This window comes from Python bivittatus, unplaced genomic scaffold (genome assembly GCF_059951505.1).
Source record: "Python bivittatus isolate LINGU-HERP-01145 unplaced genomic scaffold, Pbiv_v1 ctg000080_np1212, whole genome shotgun sequence".
NCBI classification, from domain to species: domain Eukaryota; kingdom Metazoa; phylum Chordata; class Lepidosauria; order Squamata; family Pythonidae; genus Python; species Python bivittatus.
Window position 1 is genome coordinate 23110636 of NW_028277035.1, and position 16856 is coordinate 23127491.

Genomic DNA, 16856 nt, shown 5'->3' on the forward strand with positions numbered 1-16856 from the left:
TCTGCCTGGGTACTGAAACAACTAAGTGTTAAGTAAAAAAGCCTTGGGAATTGTCTGTAATGCCCATAAGGAGGAGGAGAGTCCCAGGGAGGTTACTCAACAATGACAACAACAAACCAACGGAACCAGCTGTCAAGCTACTTACAGTAAAATAGAGATGTGACAACCTAACTTTACAGGAAGTCTGGGACTTTGGGAGGCAAACAGAGAAGCGAAAGATCATGACTCCTACAAAATCAAGCTGAACTTGACATCTAATCACAAATTCTTAAAGAATGATAGCAAGCTGCTCAAGGAAAACAGCTCTCTTTTCATTTCCCAGCCACCTTTCATTTGTTATAGTGAAAAGAACAAAAGGGAATGGAACTCTGAAGACGGAATGACCTCACTGCAGAAAAAGTATCTTCCCAAAATGAGTATACTTATGGTTGACAGTATAGGGGGGGAAATTCAGCACAAATAGTTTTGTTTTTTTAAAAAAAAATAATAAAGGAATAGAGAGCATGCAGAGTTCATAGAGAGGATACAGGTTAGGCAAAATAACCATCCAGCTCTCTCTGTTGCTGTAAGATGGTGAATATTTTATCACAATCCTTGGCATAAGGTAAGATCAGTGGTTTTACAGTACGTTTATTTGCAGGAAGCTATATTTTCCAGGCCTATTACACTTCAGGTGCGGAAGATTGTATGCACAAATTCTTTTAAGGCAGAGATTTTAAGTGCAGTTAAAAAAACAGCATTTGAACTTTCTCAGCAGTTTTTGTCTTTTTTTCTTGTTTATCTCCTTAGGGGAAGGAGTACTTTGGATGGGCATGTGGGAGATAGGGGACCCTGATATCACAGGGGGCTTTACATACTCTTTCTACATGTCAAGGCATATCGTACTGCATGGTAAAGAGGGCCTGGGAAATCAAATGGGTGCAGTGGAATCGTTGCGACTGCTGGACAACATCCAAATCTCCTTTTCATATGCAAGCTGATGTTGCACAGCAATACTGATAGAGATTTTGACAGATCCTACCTGTCAAAGTCTTGCGTCATTGTGTTCTCTAAGCCTCTTCTGGCTAGTCACAAGTTTACAGCCTCAACGTAAACTTAAGAAGAGAAAGATAGTTTCAGTCAAGAGGGATGGCAATTTTTCCATCACTACCCTAGTTGCTCAATTCTGCTCTTCATTTTACCACCGATAACAGTAGTAGCAATACATTTGAAGGCTATGCTGAATTCCTGTGCAGTGAAGCTTAGAGGGCCCAGTTGAAGTCCTACGGAAAAGGAAATGTCAGTGTCTCGTTTAGCTGCTTCTAAACCCTGAACCTCTGCCAGAGTCATGCACTGGTCCTCCTCCTATTCATAACTGTGTACCTAAGGCTGTTGAGAATATTTACAAGCCAACATCATGTTTCATAAACAGGTAAAATTTTATATTCATGTAAAACAGACCAAAATAATAAAAAATATATACACACACGCACTACAGATCACAATGCTAGAGAACATTAACATACAGAGAAGTGCAAACTTCCCTCCCCAATTAATTTGCTTTTAAAGTTTATTACAGAGAGATTAATCTGTCTTATTTTAAAATGTGAAGTACAGCTCACATCATGAACTACAGATATATCAAGAAGTTTTAGAAATCTGGAAACTTTTTTTTAAAAAGCTTTTTATACAAAGGGGAAGGAGAGTGCCAGCAAAAATTCAATGAAAACATACATTTTTCACTCCAATATCAAAAAGCATAATTATTGGTGAACACATGAGATTCTATAAAACTACCAGCCATCTGTGTTAAGATCTTTTTTTTCCTCTCCATTTTAAAGTAGCATTAAAAAGGATAAAAAGTGCACACACACCCTTATAAGGCACAAACAGATTTTCAGAACAAACTTTTTAAAAAATAAAAAATAAAAGAACAAGCAGTAGCGAAAACTAATTGCTAAGTAGCCTCCACTTCCTAGATGTTACCTGTCAGCGTATGAGACTTCCTTCTGAGATTTAAATGAGTAGAGCTGCATTTCCATTAAAGCTCATTACCTGTCTCGCAGCCTCTGAGCTTCTGTCAGATGCTACTTCTTTTGGGAAATCTTTTCCAAGAGAAAGAACACACGTGAGCCTTCTGCCTTGGCACCAAGCAATTTGCTTTCTGCAGTTATTGTAGACGTAAATTGCCAAGGCAGGAGGAAACATGTTCACTTGTTTACAAATCAGTTCCAGTGCAGAAGTTTAGGGCAAATGCTCAGGTAGATTTGCTATTAAACAGCTGATGATTAAATAGACCCAAATGACAGTTCTAAAAGAGATACCAGGAGGCTACGTGTTGCTGAGAATGTCAACATTAGAAATAGAATGAAGGTTTTGAATAGCACCCAAGTGGGGAAACATCCTTAGATTTATCATACCTGCCACAATGTAGACTTGTGTACTATTAATATTCTTCAGCCACTTGACCAACCCTGAAACTACCCCATAAGAGCAACAAGAACAGAGGAAGTCTGTAGCATTCACTAGGCCTTAGAGCCATCATATTACTAGGAGACATGCTAGAAATACAAGATAGCATTATAATACTAAAAAATATTCTATCTGTAGTTACAATTAGGGATCTGCAAAATATTTTGAATTTGAATAATCTCATATCAACTCTGAATACATCACCCACCAAGTGAAAAATGCTCTCTTGGTGTAGAACTGAGCACTGAAAGTATTTTGAAAGTGTTTTGAGCTCAAGATGCTTTCAAAATGCTCAAATCAGCCAGTTCAGATTCAAAATAGGGTGTTTTGAATTTGAAATTTTTTGCACATCTCCAGGTGCAATCTTCAGAAGTTGTGATCAAATACATTTAGAAACCCTCTGAGAAAGAAGTTTCTAAGAACTCTCTAACCAATACGAATGAAGAAGTAGCAGAAAGTCAAGGAAAATAATGCTGCTGGTTGAGCCAGAAAGTTTTCTACATAAGTAAAAAGTTACACTTCACAAAACCACTTCTAGCAAACAATACTCTTAACTTGTGAAATTACTCTTGAGCTTTCAGACATAGATTTATTGTTAATGTATCTCCACCAATAGTGCTACCAAGCATTAAAACATACAGTGAGATAAAGATGATAGAGATGAATTTCTTCTTCTCCAAGTCTTAATGCAGCTCCTATGGCAGGTGTGAGCAAACTACAATCCACGTATAGGAAAAATCCCCCACATTTTTCACTCCAGGATCACACTGCCAAAAACTGGCAGTGAAACCTGGAATTACACTGGCATGATTTTTCATTTAAACCAATCAACCAACAGCAAAAGCGCTAAAATATTCATGCTAAGGCTCCATCCAAATCTAGCAATTCCAGGGACATTACTATATCATTATCACTCTCTGTGTCCTTCAGGAACCAGAAGAATTTTACTCCTTAGAAAGTTTTGCTGGGAATTGCTCAAGTCACTCATAATGCAGTCTCATCCTAAACAGTTAAACAACCTCAACTATCCAGCTTTAGCATGTACATGTGTGACATCCATGGCTAGCAGACTTGAAATTAAAGCCAACTATGGTCAAGTTGCTATAAGAACCTGGAAGCTACCGAAAGCAGCCTGTGAATGCAAGTATAGTTGATGATTTTACAAATAATTATTTATCTCATTGCAAAACTTGCATCTAATGGTGTCAACCATTTTTTCTAATAACTGATTGCACTGCAGTGCTAACTTTACTACTCAAGTTAACATGGCAGGTAGAGTTCAAAATGTACTGCAACATTTACTGGAAGCCATCATGTACCATGATGACTAAATGTCTGGGAAAAATTAAATGAGAGTTAAGATTGGTCCTAGCAATGCCATGAGAAGAAATGAGTATATGTGGTATCTATGAGCTTTCATCAGCTTCTCCAGTACAGGTATCACAGAAACAAGTCATTAAAACAGTTTTTAAAAGCAGCTTTGGATCCCATCAGTTACATATCAGAATGTAATAACTGCCATAAAGATGGAATGACTTCATAATAGATTTTGCTGACTAAAGGGAGAGGTTGCAATTGGGGATTAATATTTCAGAAACCTCCAAAATCAGGGGTAGGGAGAAGCTGACCTTAGACCTCAGCATTTGAGAAGGAAAAAATAGCTCTTTTGGGGGAGGGAGGAATGCCTTCAAGTCAGTTTTGACTCCTAGTGACTGCCTGGACAAGCCCCTGCAGTTTCCTTGGGCAAGATTTCAGAAGTGGTTGGCCCTTGCCTGCTTCCTAGGGCTGAGAGAGAGGGACTGGCCCAAGACCACCCAGCTGGCTTCATGTCTAAGGCGGGACTAGATCTTACAGTCTCTCAATTTCTTGCCTGGTGCCTTTACCACACCAAACTGGCTCTAGTTACTCACAGGGAATTTAAATTTTCAAAGAACCTGAACACTGGAGCCTTCCAAAACAGTGCATAGGATTGCTCTCTTGGAAAAAAGAATCCACATCTGGGCCTAATTCTGTAATTCTCTGACTCTCCTTCACATATTATTCAGGTTACAATTCAGCACTAATGCTATAACCAAAATTTCATTTATCTTTTAAGTACAGGTCTAATAATAGTTTGAAAATTCTTTTTTCCACAAACAGTGCCAAGTGAAAAGCTTTTCAGTTTCAGTAAGATGCCTCCATTGTGGAACAGCAGACAACTTCCTGGAGCGGAAGATATGAGTTGGACATTGCTACCTACTTTGTTGACAAAATCTCTGGAGAGAGATGAAGGAAGATATCAATCAACTGTATTCATAAATCATAAATAAGAAAACATTGGAAGCTTGAAATTCTAAATTATCCATTAGCCACTTTCCTCTGCAACCTAGTTAAAAGGATACCTTCATATGTTACATCTTACAGATGCTTGGCTAATAACTATTTGCAGCCTCTATCATAAGCTGGTTGGATCACATGCACTAACCCTGGATTGGTTGCTTATCCCACAGTGGTCTGGGTTCACACAACATGCTAAGCCAAAACCCAACTAACAACATGAGATTTTGTGGCTAGACTCACACTGTATTGTTTCTTCTGCCTGCAGAGGCCTACTGCTTTCAGTGCAACTCTCCAGATCAGAAAGTACTTAGTAATTGCTCACTACAACAGCTGGAAGTATCAAGTCACACAGAGGTGAAAAATCAAATCCTAGGAGAACCTTTATAGCTCTGCGTGTGTTCCAGACTCACTTTCCCAAGAAAATGCCTTGTTCTTGATTTCACAGACTGAGCCACAACTTCATACATTTGGACACAAAATCATCGCTCCATGTTGTAAACCAGCAATGAAACTAATAAACTTAAAGAGCAGATTTATGAAAATATCTCTGTTCTTACGTACTTGATTGGGAGTAATTGATTAATTAGATCATCCCTATTCATGGTCTTGACTTGTGAATAATAAGAAAAATATTTTGAAATTAGCAAATTAGGTAACAGAACATTTATGACCTGCCACTCCTGCAAACCAAAATAAAAAGAAAGTAAATGAAATTTATTCTCGAAAGGGCCTACAAAACAAACTAATTTTCAGCATTCCTGGATTTAGCAGGAAAGAACCCCGAATGTTTAAAACTGGACTAGTGACTTCTCTTTTATCCTGCCCAAGATAGGTTAGTTGCATACTCAAGTGAAAACAACTGCACAAGATCTTTTTGGTTTCCTTTAGGAATCAATACGGCAACTGTATTAGGACTCATCTTCCCCTGGCCCCACCCTTACCCATCGGAGCAGCATCTTTTCAAAGCTCTTCCCACTCTGCAGCTGTACTTTCAGCCTCTACAAAGACAGAGTGTTCCCAATTGACTTAGTTTTCCCTGATTTGTTTCTACTGGTCAAAACATGGAAATACAGACAAGAGTCACTCAGCAACCACTGACCAGCACAATACCCATAAGCAGGGACAGTAAGGTGTGGCAATCGCTAACAACATTCTTCATCCTGCTCCTCATTAATCACGCCCTGAGGGGTGGGGTGAGGTGAGGTTAAGGACGGTAGATTTTGATAATGTCTTTAATGACCCGTCGGCAGATTGGACAGCAGGCATTGAGTTGTTTCTTCAGTTTAAGACCACAGGTGTTGCACAGGCACATGTGTCCACAGGTATAGATCACCACATCCACCTCGTTATCAAAGCAAACTGTGCATTCCCCGTTCTTGCTGCTTGAGGGCTCTGGAGGTGAGAACACAGGAGACACTGGAGGACTCAGCGGAGAACTTGGAGCAGTCACTATACAGAATGGAAAACAAAGGAACCGTGGTTAGAAAAGTCGCTTCCTTTTCTACCATCAGGCTGAAAAGGACTCATTCAAACCATTTTTTTAATGATAAAAAGAACCTTTTGTGAAGTTTCAGAAATACGCATTATAGAGGCAATAATAGAGAAGAAAAAATGGTATGTCATTATACAGAAAGTGAATCCAACTGCTTGGCAGGCAGGACAGCCATCAGCCAGGCATTGGGAACAGTAGAGAGCCAGGAGTTTCCTCAGGTGGCCAGGTGAAAGTGTATCAGGAAATATAAGATAAATTTTATATAGCAATATAGCCCTATTTCATAGAAAAATGTTTGCATCTTCTAAATAACTTTTTAGTTGTGTCCTAATAGATGTGCATGTCATGAATGGAATTTGGGGTGCCTGACATTACCTAGCATGAATGTTTGTAATTTTGGAGTGGGGGGAGCATGGGTTCAATGTTTTAACTTATTGGTTAATTTACTGGACTTTGCATTTTACTCATCTATCTGGATGTTAATCCATGATTTCAACAGTGTATGATGATATGATTGAAGGCAAAAGGAGAAGAGGACGGCAGAGGATGAGATGGTTAGATAGCATCACTGAAGCAATGAGCATGAAACTGAGCAAACTCAGGGAGGCAGTGAAGGACAGGAAGGCCTGGCGCAATATGGTTCATGGGGTCACGAAGAGTCGGACACGACTTAACGACTAAACAAATGATGATATGACATTAAGTTCTAAGTTTCACTGGATACTTTAGGATGAATCTATATAGTAGCAAACAAGACACCCTTTTTCTTGTAGGTAATTGCCTTTTCTGATGGCACAAACTATGAGTTACAGTCTTAGTCATTTTTATAGCATGTGCTCTTACTTACTGTATGCACCTTTTGAGAAGCACTTTCTTAAATGGGATGAATAAATGGGAGAAAAACATACTAAATGCCTTTAAAAATGTTATAATGGTTATAAAAAGGAGAATTTTTTTTCCTCCAGCCCAAGAGTGTATCACAGAAAATGCAACTGAAGAAGTAGCAATCCTCTCTCTCTCTTTCCCTTCCTCCACATTTCGTTGCAACTAGATTAGTAATAAAGAAAAAGATGTGATCTCTGATCTACATGGATTCTTTCATGGAATAGCCATCAGTGCATTGGGAAAGTATGTACATGTATATTTGCTGTCTCTTTCTGAGGATCAATCAATATTCAGGAAACCAATGAACTTTCATAATCTGTAAAGAACAAGTGTGTCTTGATGAAATATGGCGCTCACAGAGTCTCAGTTCAGCACTTTGCCATTTACTTTTATTCTCCATCAACAGGTTCTCTAGCACTAGTTTTGATAGATGGAGATTTTCCACTTAGTTGCTTGTATACCATAAATGTCCCATAGATCTCTCAAGTCATTTTAGCTTTATGAGGCATTTGTTGCCATTTTTATAAAAGAAGGATTGTACATAACCTAAAGATGTCCAATGGGGCACTAAAGAGCAACCCCGGGAAATTTCATGGTCCTTCCTCTCAGTGAAAAGTAGGCTATGCTTAGCATAGTTCAGCATGCCATCTTTCAGACAACTCAGCCTACAAAGCTTGGTTTATATTCATTAGCGTACTGAATGCAAGCATTCCAACTGCAGAGATCAGCAAAAGACCCCTTACCTAGGGATGACTCAGAAGCAGATGAAGACCGGTTCACGCTGAATGCCATGTCTGAATCACTGTCATATTGTGAGCCTCCAGGGGATCCTGAGGGGGAGATGGTCACAGGGCTGGATTGCACTGTGCCTGAAAAGAAAAGGTTCAGTCAGCTGCACAACCTGGGTAAGAATCTCTCTCAGGAGTAAGTGCTGAATTTGAGTTGGATCTGGGAATGGGAGAACAATTTCTATTTCATCTTCACAACAGTCTTACATAAAGTGTGAGTTTCTAACTACATTGTATTAGTTTTTAGCATGCTTGTTTGTTTAAGGGGATGAGTGTCCTCTACTCTAAGGTAAGGTTCGCTCTGCTCCTAACGTTTTTTCAGGCTCTGGACTACATCTGAGTAGCAATATCGAACTAGGAGATCCAAATTCTCTCTGTAAGGTAAAATGGGTATTTCGTCAGTACACTCTGATGGAAGGGAAAGATTCCTGTATACTTCTAAAATGGCATTCAGTTGTGTCCTGGTACACAGAGATACATTATTAAAATGTAGCCTACCTCTCCCCATTAATTAATAATTTTAATAAAGGAGAAGCATACTAGCCATTATAGCGAAGCAGATCCCTCCTGTTTCAATACCCGATACTAGAGACAATAAAGAACAGGGCAGAGATCATTGTCCACACTTGAACACCTAGTTACCTGCTTTTGAGAAGCAAATGCTGACTAGGTGATCCTTTTGGCCGATTACATAAGGCAGTTCTTTCTACACTAGTGGAAGGTGGGAAATCCTACTTCAGAATGCTGGTATTTTCCAGCTGTAAAGAAACCCTTCAGTTGCACAAAGTGGCTCATAAGCCCCAGCAGTGGTGCTAGACTATCACAGATACTTGCTAGCTCTTCCTGTACTTGTACTCTGGACAGATTGAATCGAAATTCCTTCCTTTCTGCCTTAGCCTACTTGGGTGAACTAAGAGAAACAATGCCAACTAGTGCAGAATGTTTAGCTTCAGTTTATAAAAAAGATTTTAAAGATACATGTTTGACAAACAAAAATATGCAGCTGGTTCTGTCCAGTTATCCAGGTATGATTTCTTATTTTAGCAGCACCAGTCATCCTCAGTACTTGTGCACATGAAACTTTAGTTGGCCATCAGGTAAAAAGTACAAAGCACTTAGCCAATTAATTGGCTGTTACAAGCCAAACAGGAGAGGGTCTCACTAGCATTGCTTTCTTTTATTCTGGTCACTGATTTTGAAGCTATACTTACTTACCTAATATTTTCAGCTGATTGATTACACCATGGATTGAGAAGAAAACCCACAGTGATTGCGAGGTATCAACACACATCAGCATCCCACGGCTCATCCCATTGATTCCATGATGCACTTCTCCATTTGGCAAAACCACAAAGTTGAGGATGTCACCATTGTTGAGGACTGGGAAGCCTCGGCAAACCACCCAGTACTCCTTGCGATCCAGAAGAAAATCTGGGTCTGCTGGGAGTTCATTTGTCCGTAAAGTACCAGGATCACAGGAAGTGATGCCAAACGTCAGGGCCCCATAATATGGCAAGCCCAAGTGTCCCACTTCCACAAACAGGCTTTCATCAATGTGCAAAGGTCGGTCAGAAAACACCAAAGTCCTGTTGCTTTCTTGCCAGTTGGTGCAGGCAGACATACGATCCTGAGAAAAGTTAATATCAGGCCCACGAGTAGGGTGGAAATGAAGATCTGTGTCTAGAAAGGCAGGCACAACTTGGGCAAGCTGCCTCCTGCTTGGGCAGCAGGGGATTGTATGGTTATCTGTGGGCAGCCCAGGCATACGGCTCAAATTCAGATTTGCAATTTTGGCGACCACTTGATTGTTCTCCAGCTCATTGTTGTTAAAATTAGCCGAATCGTGGTTGCTCTGAGGAAGGCAAGTGCTGAGTCGTGCATTGCTCAGACGGGTGGAGGTCATGGTCTCAGCAAACATGCTATCTGTAAAGCAAAGCCAAGGACAAGCCAGATTACAGATATGCTACAAATGGTGTCCCACTCAGACTATTGTTTTGAGCTCCGTTATGATTAATTATTTTTACTTTTGCCCATTATGACTGGGTTATTATTAGTTTCAGCTCTATTTTCATCACACACAAATGCCAGAAGCAATATTTTATAGCAGTCCAGCTGGGTTTTCATTAGTTTCAATGTAAGCAAAGTGGAAATGAAAATGGAAGCACAGAATTTAGAAGCCAGCAGACCTGACGTCTGATCCTTGTTGAACTCCAGTTCCCATCAGTCCTAGTTCCCATCAGTGTGGCTAGGGATGCATGTTGATGGAAGCTGTAGTTCAAAAACACCTGGAGGCTGAGGGTCACATGCTAGCCACCCTTGCATTAAATTAAATCCCACTAAGTCAATTTATTAATAATTACCCTGATCCATTCAAATAGTACACTACATTCTTGATGTCCTCTTCAGGAGTCCTTGCACCTTGCCACCCCTTCTTTTACATTCACAAAAAAAGAGAGTATCAGGAGAGAAGTCCATTTCTGTTTACTGATCTCCCTCCCTCAAACTTGCAATTAAAAAAAATTCTTTCCCATTTCCCTCTGCCTTTGTCACTGCCAATTTAATTCACAAGAGAGACTTAAAAAAAAACATTTAATCACCTTACAGATCATCAATAATATATTTGTAATATGTTGCACATTAAAGCAGCAGTTGTGACCTTTTACTTTGTTTCAAAACACACTAGATTCTTTGTTACTGACATGCCATGTGAGCAAGCAACAGACTCTTCCAGAAGTACTATGCAACTGATAGCTTCAGATGTCAAGAAAAAAGATGCTCCTGATCCAAAAGTACCAAAACTGGAAGCCGGCTGCTCCCCAGTAAGCCATCCCTCTGAATGTTAATGCTAAGAAAAAGGGAGGAGGCACATTCAGATTTTGTAGTAATTTGCACCCTAAAGGCTTAGGGTGCTTCTAGAACTACAAAGCAAAAGACATTGTGCAGTATTCTAGCTTTCTTTCCCGCCTCAACTTTTTTCTCTCTTTTTTTTAATGGTTAGAAAAACGTTGCAAGACACTACGGGAAAACAGGGCAGCTACAAATGCAAGACCATAACATCTGGCTCTCTTGCCCAATTCCATCTTTAAGACAAGGCACAATGAAAGCCTTGTCTGGAAGCACGCTCAGATCTCTAATTCTTGGGCCACTCTATGCATAGTATTCCACTGAAATCATAGCAATGGTTTGTGGACATCTAAGGATACAATTCTACGTATACCTGCATAGACGTAAGTTACATTACATTCAGCAGGATTTACTTCTGAGTACATACGCATAAGGTTTTACCATTAGATTTGATTTTCAGTTATTCTAAACATTGGCTGACTTGGTGTATATGTTAAATTCTTTTTAAATTGAATGACTGAATATTAAAATTGATAGACAAATATGTAGAAGAATCAAGTGTTCTGATTGTAGCTGTAGTCATCTACATGGCTTTTCTTGACAGGGACAGTCTAGGAGGGAACAGTAAAACAAAAACCCCTCGTATATTTTGAAGGGAAAAAAAATAGATTTCTCAGTTTAGATAATAGATTTGCAGAGTTTTTCATGTTATGTGATTTTTAAAAATTTAGCTATTTTTAAAAAATGAAGTAAGTTCTTTCCATGTGGTAGCAACAATGTACAGTATAAATTCAGACACTTTGAATGTAAACACTATTCAAGAAAATAACTATCTGAATCTCTTATCTCTCTGTAGTAATACCAGTGTTCTTTTGTTTGTGAGGGGGCAGAGAGATAAACACACACACAACAGAGGAATACTTTAAAATATTCCTCGGCCTCTGGCCACAGTCCAGCATACATTAAGTACATAATCTCCAATGTTTTCAATAGGCTTTACCACTCAGTTCTGATTTGGACTGAGTTGCCCAAGTACTATATAAAACCATAAATAAAACTTTGTAGAAAAGAATGTCTAATGCCTCTGATGGTTGTAGCTTAACATTTTATACCTGAAATAATAGCCTGATTTCTATCAATGAGCTAGGTTTGACAAATCATGGCACAGGCATGATACTCTTCAAGATAGTGGAAAGCACTGTCATGCTTCGTTATCTCGGAGGAGTTTGACTGTATAGTTCCTAAGAAAGTGGATAGATCTTTGGTACTGTTAACCTGACCACCTATTTGTTAGATCCTTGTCTCTCTTGGCCTGTGAAGGCCGCCCAGGAGGTGACATGTTTGGTCCTACGTAGTGATGCTGGCCTCTATGAGAAAGGACGTAGTTCTAATAGCCTTGAAGGAAGCAACTGCACACCCTCTCCTCAAGAGGCCATCACTGGATCTAACATCCTGGACAGTTTTCATCCAGTCTCCAACTTTCTCTTTTTTTTAGGGAAGATGGTTGAGAAATTGGTTGGGTTGCAGTTACAGAAGATCCTGGAGGAAATTGATTTGAACCCTTTTCAACTGGGTTTCAGGTCTGGAGATAATAGGGAGAATGCATGGGTCCTACTTATGGATGACATATACTGGAGCTGGGATGGGGTGGGGTGGTGCTACAATCCTGACCCTTCTTGATCTCTCAGCAGCTTTTGATACAATCAACCATGGTATCCTTCTGGACTGGCTGCAAGGAAAGGGGTTACAGTGGTTTTCCTCCTTTCTCTGCAGCTGGTCCCAATTGGTATTGGTTGGAGGGAAGAGGTTGAGCCCAAAGCTTCTGATTTGTGAGGTGCCTCAGAGCTCAATGTTTTAGTCCCTTCTGGTCCAGAATGCAGTAGGACAAGCAATGATGGGCAGTCTTGCTATGCCCCTACAGCAACCCTGGTATGTGAACTATACTGGTTACCAGTTGGCATCCAGGGCAATTCAAGATGCTGTATATCACTTATAAAGTCCTGCATGGCATAGGGCCTACCTATTTGAGGACCACCTGTCTCCTGTAGTATCCACCTGTCCTGTGCTATGACAGACTTGGCTTGCTTCAGGTCCTTTTGATTAAACAATGCTCTAGTGGGACCCAGAAAGTGAACATTCTCTACTGCACCTGCCCTTTGGAACAGCATCGCCCCAGAGGTTTGTAGCTGGATCCCAGCTTGCCAGCCTTCAAGTGTTCTTTAAAAACCAGGTGGTTTAAAAATAAATACATTCTACATAGAATCAGGATCTGATAGACCAAGTATATTATCGTCATTTTCTGCCAATATTTATTCCTTTTTTTTAATACAGGCCCACAACAGGAAGAGATCAAGAGAAAGAATAAAAATAATATTTTTGGTCTCTATTGCTTTTACAAAAAGCTTTGGAAGATAAGATAAAGTCTGGAAAATAAAGTCACTCAGATCTACTCCTAGTTAAGACTCTGCTTGGGCAGATTCCATTCAATTGCCCAAGGCATGATCTTGTTTTGTTACCTGAGAAATGTATAGCACCTGAAGAAGTGGGCAGGACCCTTGCGATTGTTATTCCAGTGATCTGTTTATTAAGTCCATGTGACTCCTGGTTGGTAAAGGCCTCCTGGGATGTGATATAGTTGGATCCATGTGGTGGTAAATTCACCTTTAAGAAAGGGGGTAAGGATCCTTACCTTTTGGGATAAGGTTGTTGAGAAGGTCATCAGATTACAGATCCAGAGGACTGGAAGAAACTGATTATCTGGACTTGTTTCAGTTGGGATTCAAGCTGGGGCATAGCATGGAGGTAGCATTGATCATACTGGTTGATTATTTTTGATAGAGCTGGGATAAAGGTAGAGTGATTATCATGGTTCTTCTTGATCTCTCACTATCTTTCAGTATCGTTGGTCATGGTAACCTTCTGAATTAGATATGAGGTTTGGGAGTGAAGGGCACAATATTGTGGTGTCTCCTCTTTTTTCTATAGCCAATTCCTGTCAAGGTTGACAGGTAGGGAGAAGTCCAGCTCCAAACTCCTGGTTTGCAAGGTACTTCAGGGTTTGATGCTCTAGATCCCCTGTTTAATATCTACATGAAACTGCTGGGTGAGTCATACATTGACTTGGGGTCAGGTAACATCAGTATACTGATGATACATAGGTATATATTCAGCCCCTGGTTGACCAAGAGATGCTGTTGAGGTCTTACTAGTGACTGGGGGATCAGATGTAGATGGGGAGAAACAGGCTTAAACTCAACCCTGACAAGACTGAGTGGCTATGGATGCATGGTTCTTCTGGCACTGGAGATTCTCCATCTTTGGTTTTGAATGGGATAGTCCTATCTATTATGGGGGTCATCCTGAACTCACAGATTCTGTGAAAGAGCATGTGGCACTGAAAGAGTATGTGGCAGCTGTGGCCAGGAAGGCCTTCTCAGAGATCCATTTGATGACGCAAATGCACCTTTCCTGAACCAGGTGTTCCTTCTCATAGTCACTCATGTCTTCATCACCTTTAATGTGGATTATTGCAATGCATTCTACATGGGGCTGCCCTTGAAGACCACTTGGAAGCTGCAGTTGCTCCAGAATGGAGCAACACGAGCAATTATGAGAATGCCACTTTATGTTCATGTGTGTAGAGAGCCATAGAGATGGCCTTGAGAGGAATATTCAAAAGCCAGAATTACAGGAACAAGGGCAACAAGAAGCATTCCTTACACTCTGGGAAGAGACAGTATTAGGAATAGCTCAGGCTGGCTCCTCCCTGACTCAGCAGAGCATATGAGGGAGGGAAGGTAAACACAAGCAGACTTGCAAGATTCTGTTACTATAGCTTATCTTAATAAAAGATAGCTATAGTCTTCCTCTGGAGTTGGTTTCTTGCTCCGGTCTACCTTGTACGCTTGACATGTAATGCTTCTGCTACGTGAGTTAAACAGGTTAGGCTTCTGCATTCAATTCAAGATGTTGGCTGTCACCTATAAAGCTGTTCAGGGCATAGGGACCGTCTCTCTCCCAATATTCTTGCCTAACCCAAAATTTCTGACAAAATTTCTGTTATCTGGGGGACTTTGGAAGTGTGCCTTCTCTGTTGGGTGACTGCACTTTGGAATAGCTTCCCTGTGATGGTTCAATGCCCCAACCCTGCAAGATTTAGGTGAAATACATTCTTGTCCCTAAGTTTTGGGATAGGTTGGAGTGTGTCCATCTGGTATGGAGTGGCTGTTTTGGTTAATGTATGTCTGTTCTTCCCATTATGCTTTCCGTTATGATTACTGAAATATTGTATTTGTTTTTAATTTTAACATTGGCCAGAGTCAGTGCTGGGTTGAGAGGCCTTAGAAATCAGACAGACAGACAGACAGACAGACAGGATGGTGTCTGGATTTTTAAAAATGGTGGTATTGATGTTTTTTAAAAGATGGTCTTTAGTTTTTATGGATGTGAGTTTAAACCATAATCTAAGTCCCATTAATGTATTCATTATATCATTTATAGTATATCATATAACATTACCCTGAAGCTAAATTATCCTGTGCAATCATGCCTATAACAGCACAAAGGGACTGCCAGATCTTTCCTTAGAGAGCTATGCAGTAAACACCAAAAAGGTAAAGCAGGGTGATTGGCAGCAGCTTTAGTCACATAACTCCACACAACACAGAGGCATGTTCTGAGAGCAGTTGAGACCGCAGACTACATCCCTAACATCAGCTAAAATCTGAAGTAGCAATCAAGGTCCCTACTTCTCTGTAACACATCCTAACAGGCTTGCCTGTAAAGACAAAAGAGCTGTATTTTCTAGGTAGCATGAGTGAAATCAAGTTATGTCCTAAACTCTGTAGGAGTTGGTGATAAATCAAGAAAAATAAAGTTCATGTCTACATGACAGAGAGTCCCAAAGGGGGTGGGGGTGAGGGGGAAGGAAGCTTCCAAACTCTTAGAAGGAGAATCACAATACTGTTGTCCATGCTGGAGTTTTCTAATAGATTGAAAAGTGGTGTTTCTTTTCTACCTAGGTGCAGTTCTTTCTTAAAAGCCTGATAGATCTGGAATGTAATGTGAAAGCATTTAAGTAGCCCTCAGAGGAGATAACAGATATAAAGCCTGCACTGCACAAGGAAAAGGACATGCTTTGAGGCTGAGTCACAGTCTTTCCCAGGACCAAGATGCATATAGCTGGCACCCTGTGGAGTCAAAGGATGAGAAAAAGAAGCCTCCTTTCATTTACATGGCCCCACAGTCACTGGCATACAAGATTCCAACTGCTAAAGCCTAACTGAAACTAAGAGCAAATATTTGCAACCTTATTATGGAACAGAAACATGCTATGAAGAGATGCTACAAGCATTAAGCATTTTCCCACATATATTTATTATTGCATAATTTAATTAAAATCCAAACTGGTCATGCTAGAGAAAACAGAGACGGATTTCCATAGGACTTCTTAAGAGAATATTTGTTTGTTTATTTATATCCTGTCTTTTCCTCTGGAGCTCAATACTTCCTTCAAGGAACCAGCTTCTTGCATGCTTATAGTTTGTACTTGTGTGCAAGTTGCTGTTACGTGCATGCTCAGGAGCCCATAGCAATGAAGGCTTCCCATACGCAGTTCACTGGGCTTGCATGAAGGCTGGACCGCTAAATGCCACCCACAGTTCCAGGCTAAAATGGCCTGCAGAACAGGGTGTCTGGGATTCTTTCCAGGCCCTTAATGATGGCTCCCCTTTGGATCATCTGGTTGAGCAAGGAGAGGGAGGGTGGCTTAAAACAGTGGGGCGCCAACATTCCGCGGCACAGCCCAACTGCCACTTCCGGAGGGGCGCCACAGAGCCTTTTCGACTGAGCGTTTTTCTCCACAGACCCTTGCTCAGTTCTCAGCATTTTTGTCAGCTTTTTCAGCAGCATCAGATTTGGTCCCATTCTGTTCTGATAACCCACTGATGGGCAGACAGAGAGATTCATGAGCCCCTGTCTATAATTTTTTTCCAACATTCTGTTCAGGCTGAAAAATGCTAATTTTTGCTTGGAAAATAGCCAGCCTCTTAAAGAATTTTGCAAGGTTCCCTTCTGCG

At 40.4% G+C, this 16856-nt stretch overlaps 1 protein-coding gene across 4 annotated transcripts in view; it reads right to left on the bottom strand.

The window, feature by feature from the left end:
• Window positions 1-1399: 1399 nt before the first annotated feature.
• NEURL1B (neuralized E3 ubiquitin protein ligase 1B) overlaps window positions 1400-16856 on the bottom strand; it is a 223607-nt gene continuing 208150 nt past the window's right edge. For all 4 annotated transcript variants that reach the window (XM_088133679.1, XM_088133680.1, XM_025168864.2 and 1 more), the window contains exons 3-5: window positions 9151-9858; window positions 7891-8016; window positions 1400-6219 (exon numbers count right to left, since the gene is read on the bottom strand). In XM_088133679.1, the coding sequence (XP_087989805.1) occupies window positions 5975-6219; window positions 7891-8016; window positions 9151-9858 (1079 nt within the window). In that variant the 3' untranslated portion in view covers window positions 1400-5974. The remainder of the gene's footprint in view (window positions 6220-7890; window positions 8017-9150; window positions 9859-16856) is intronic.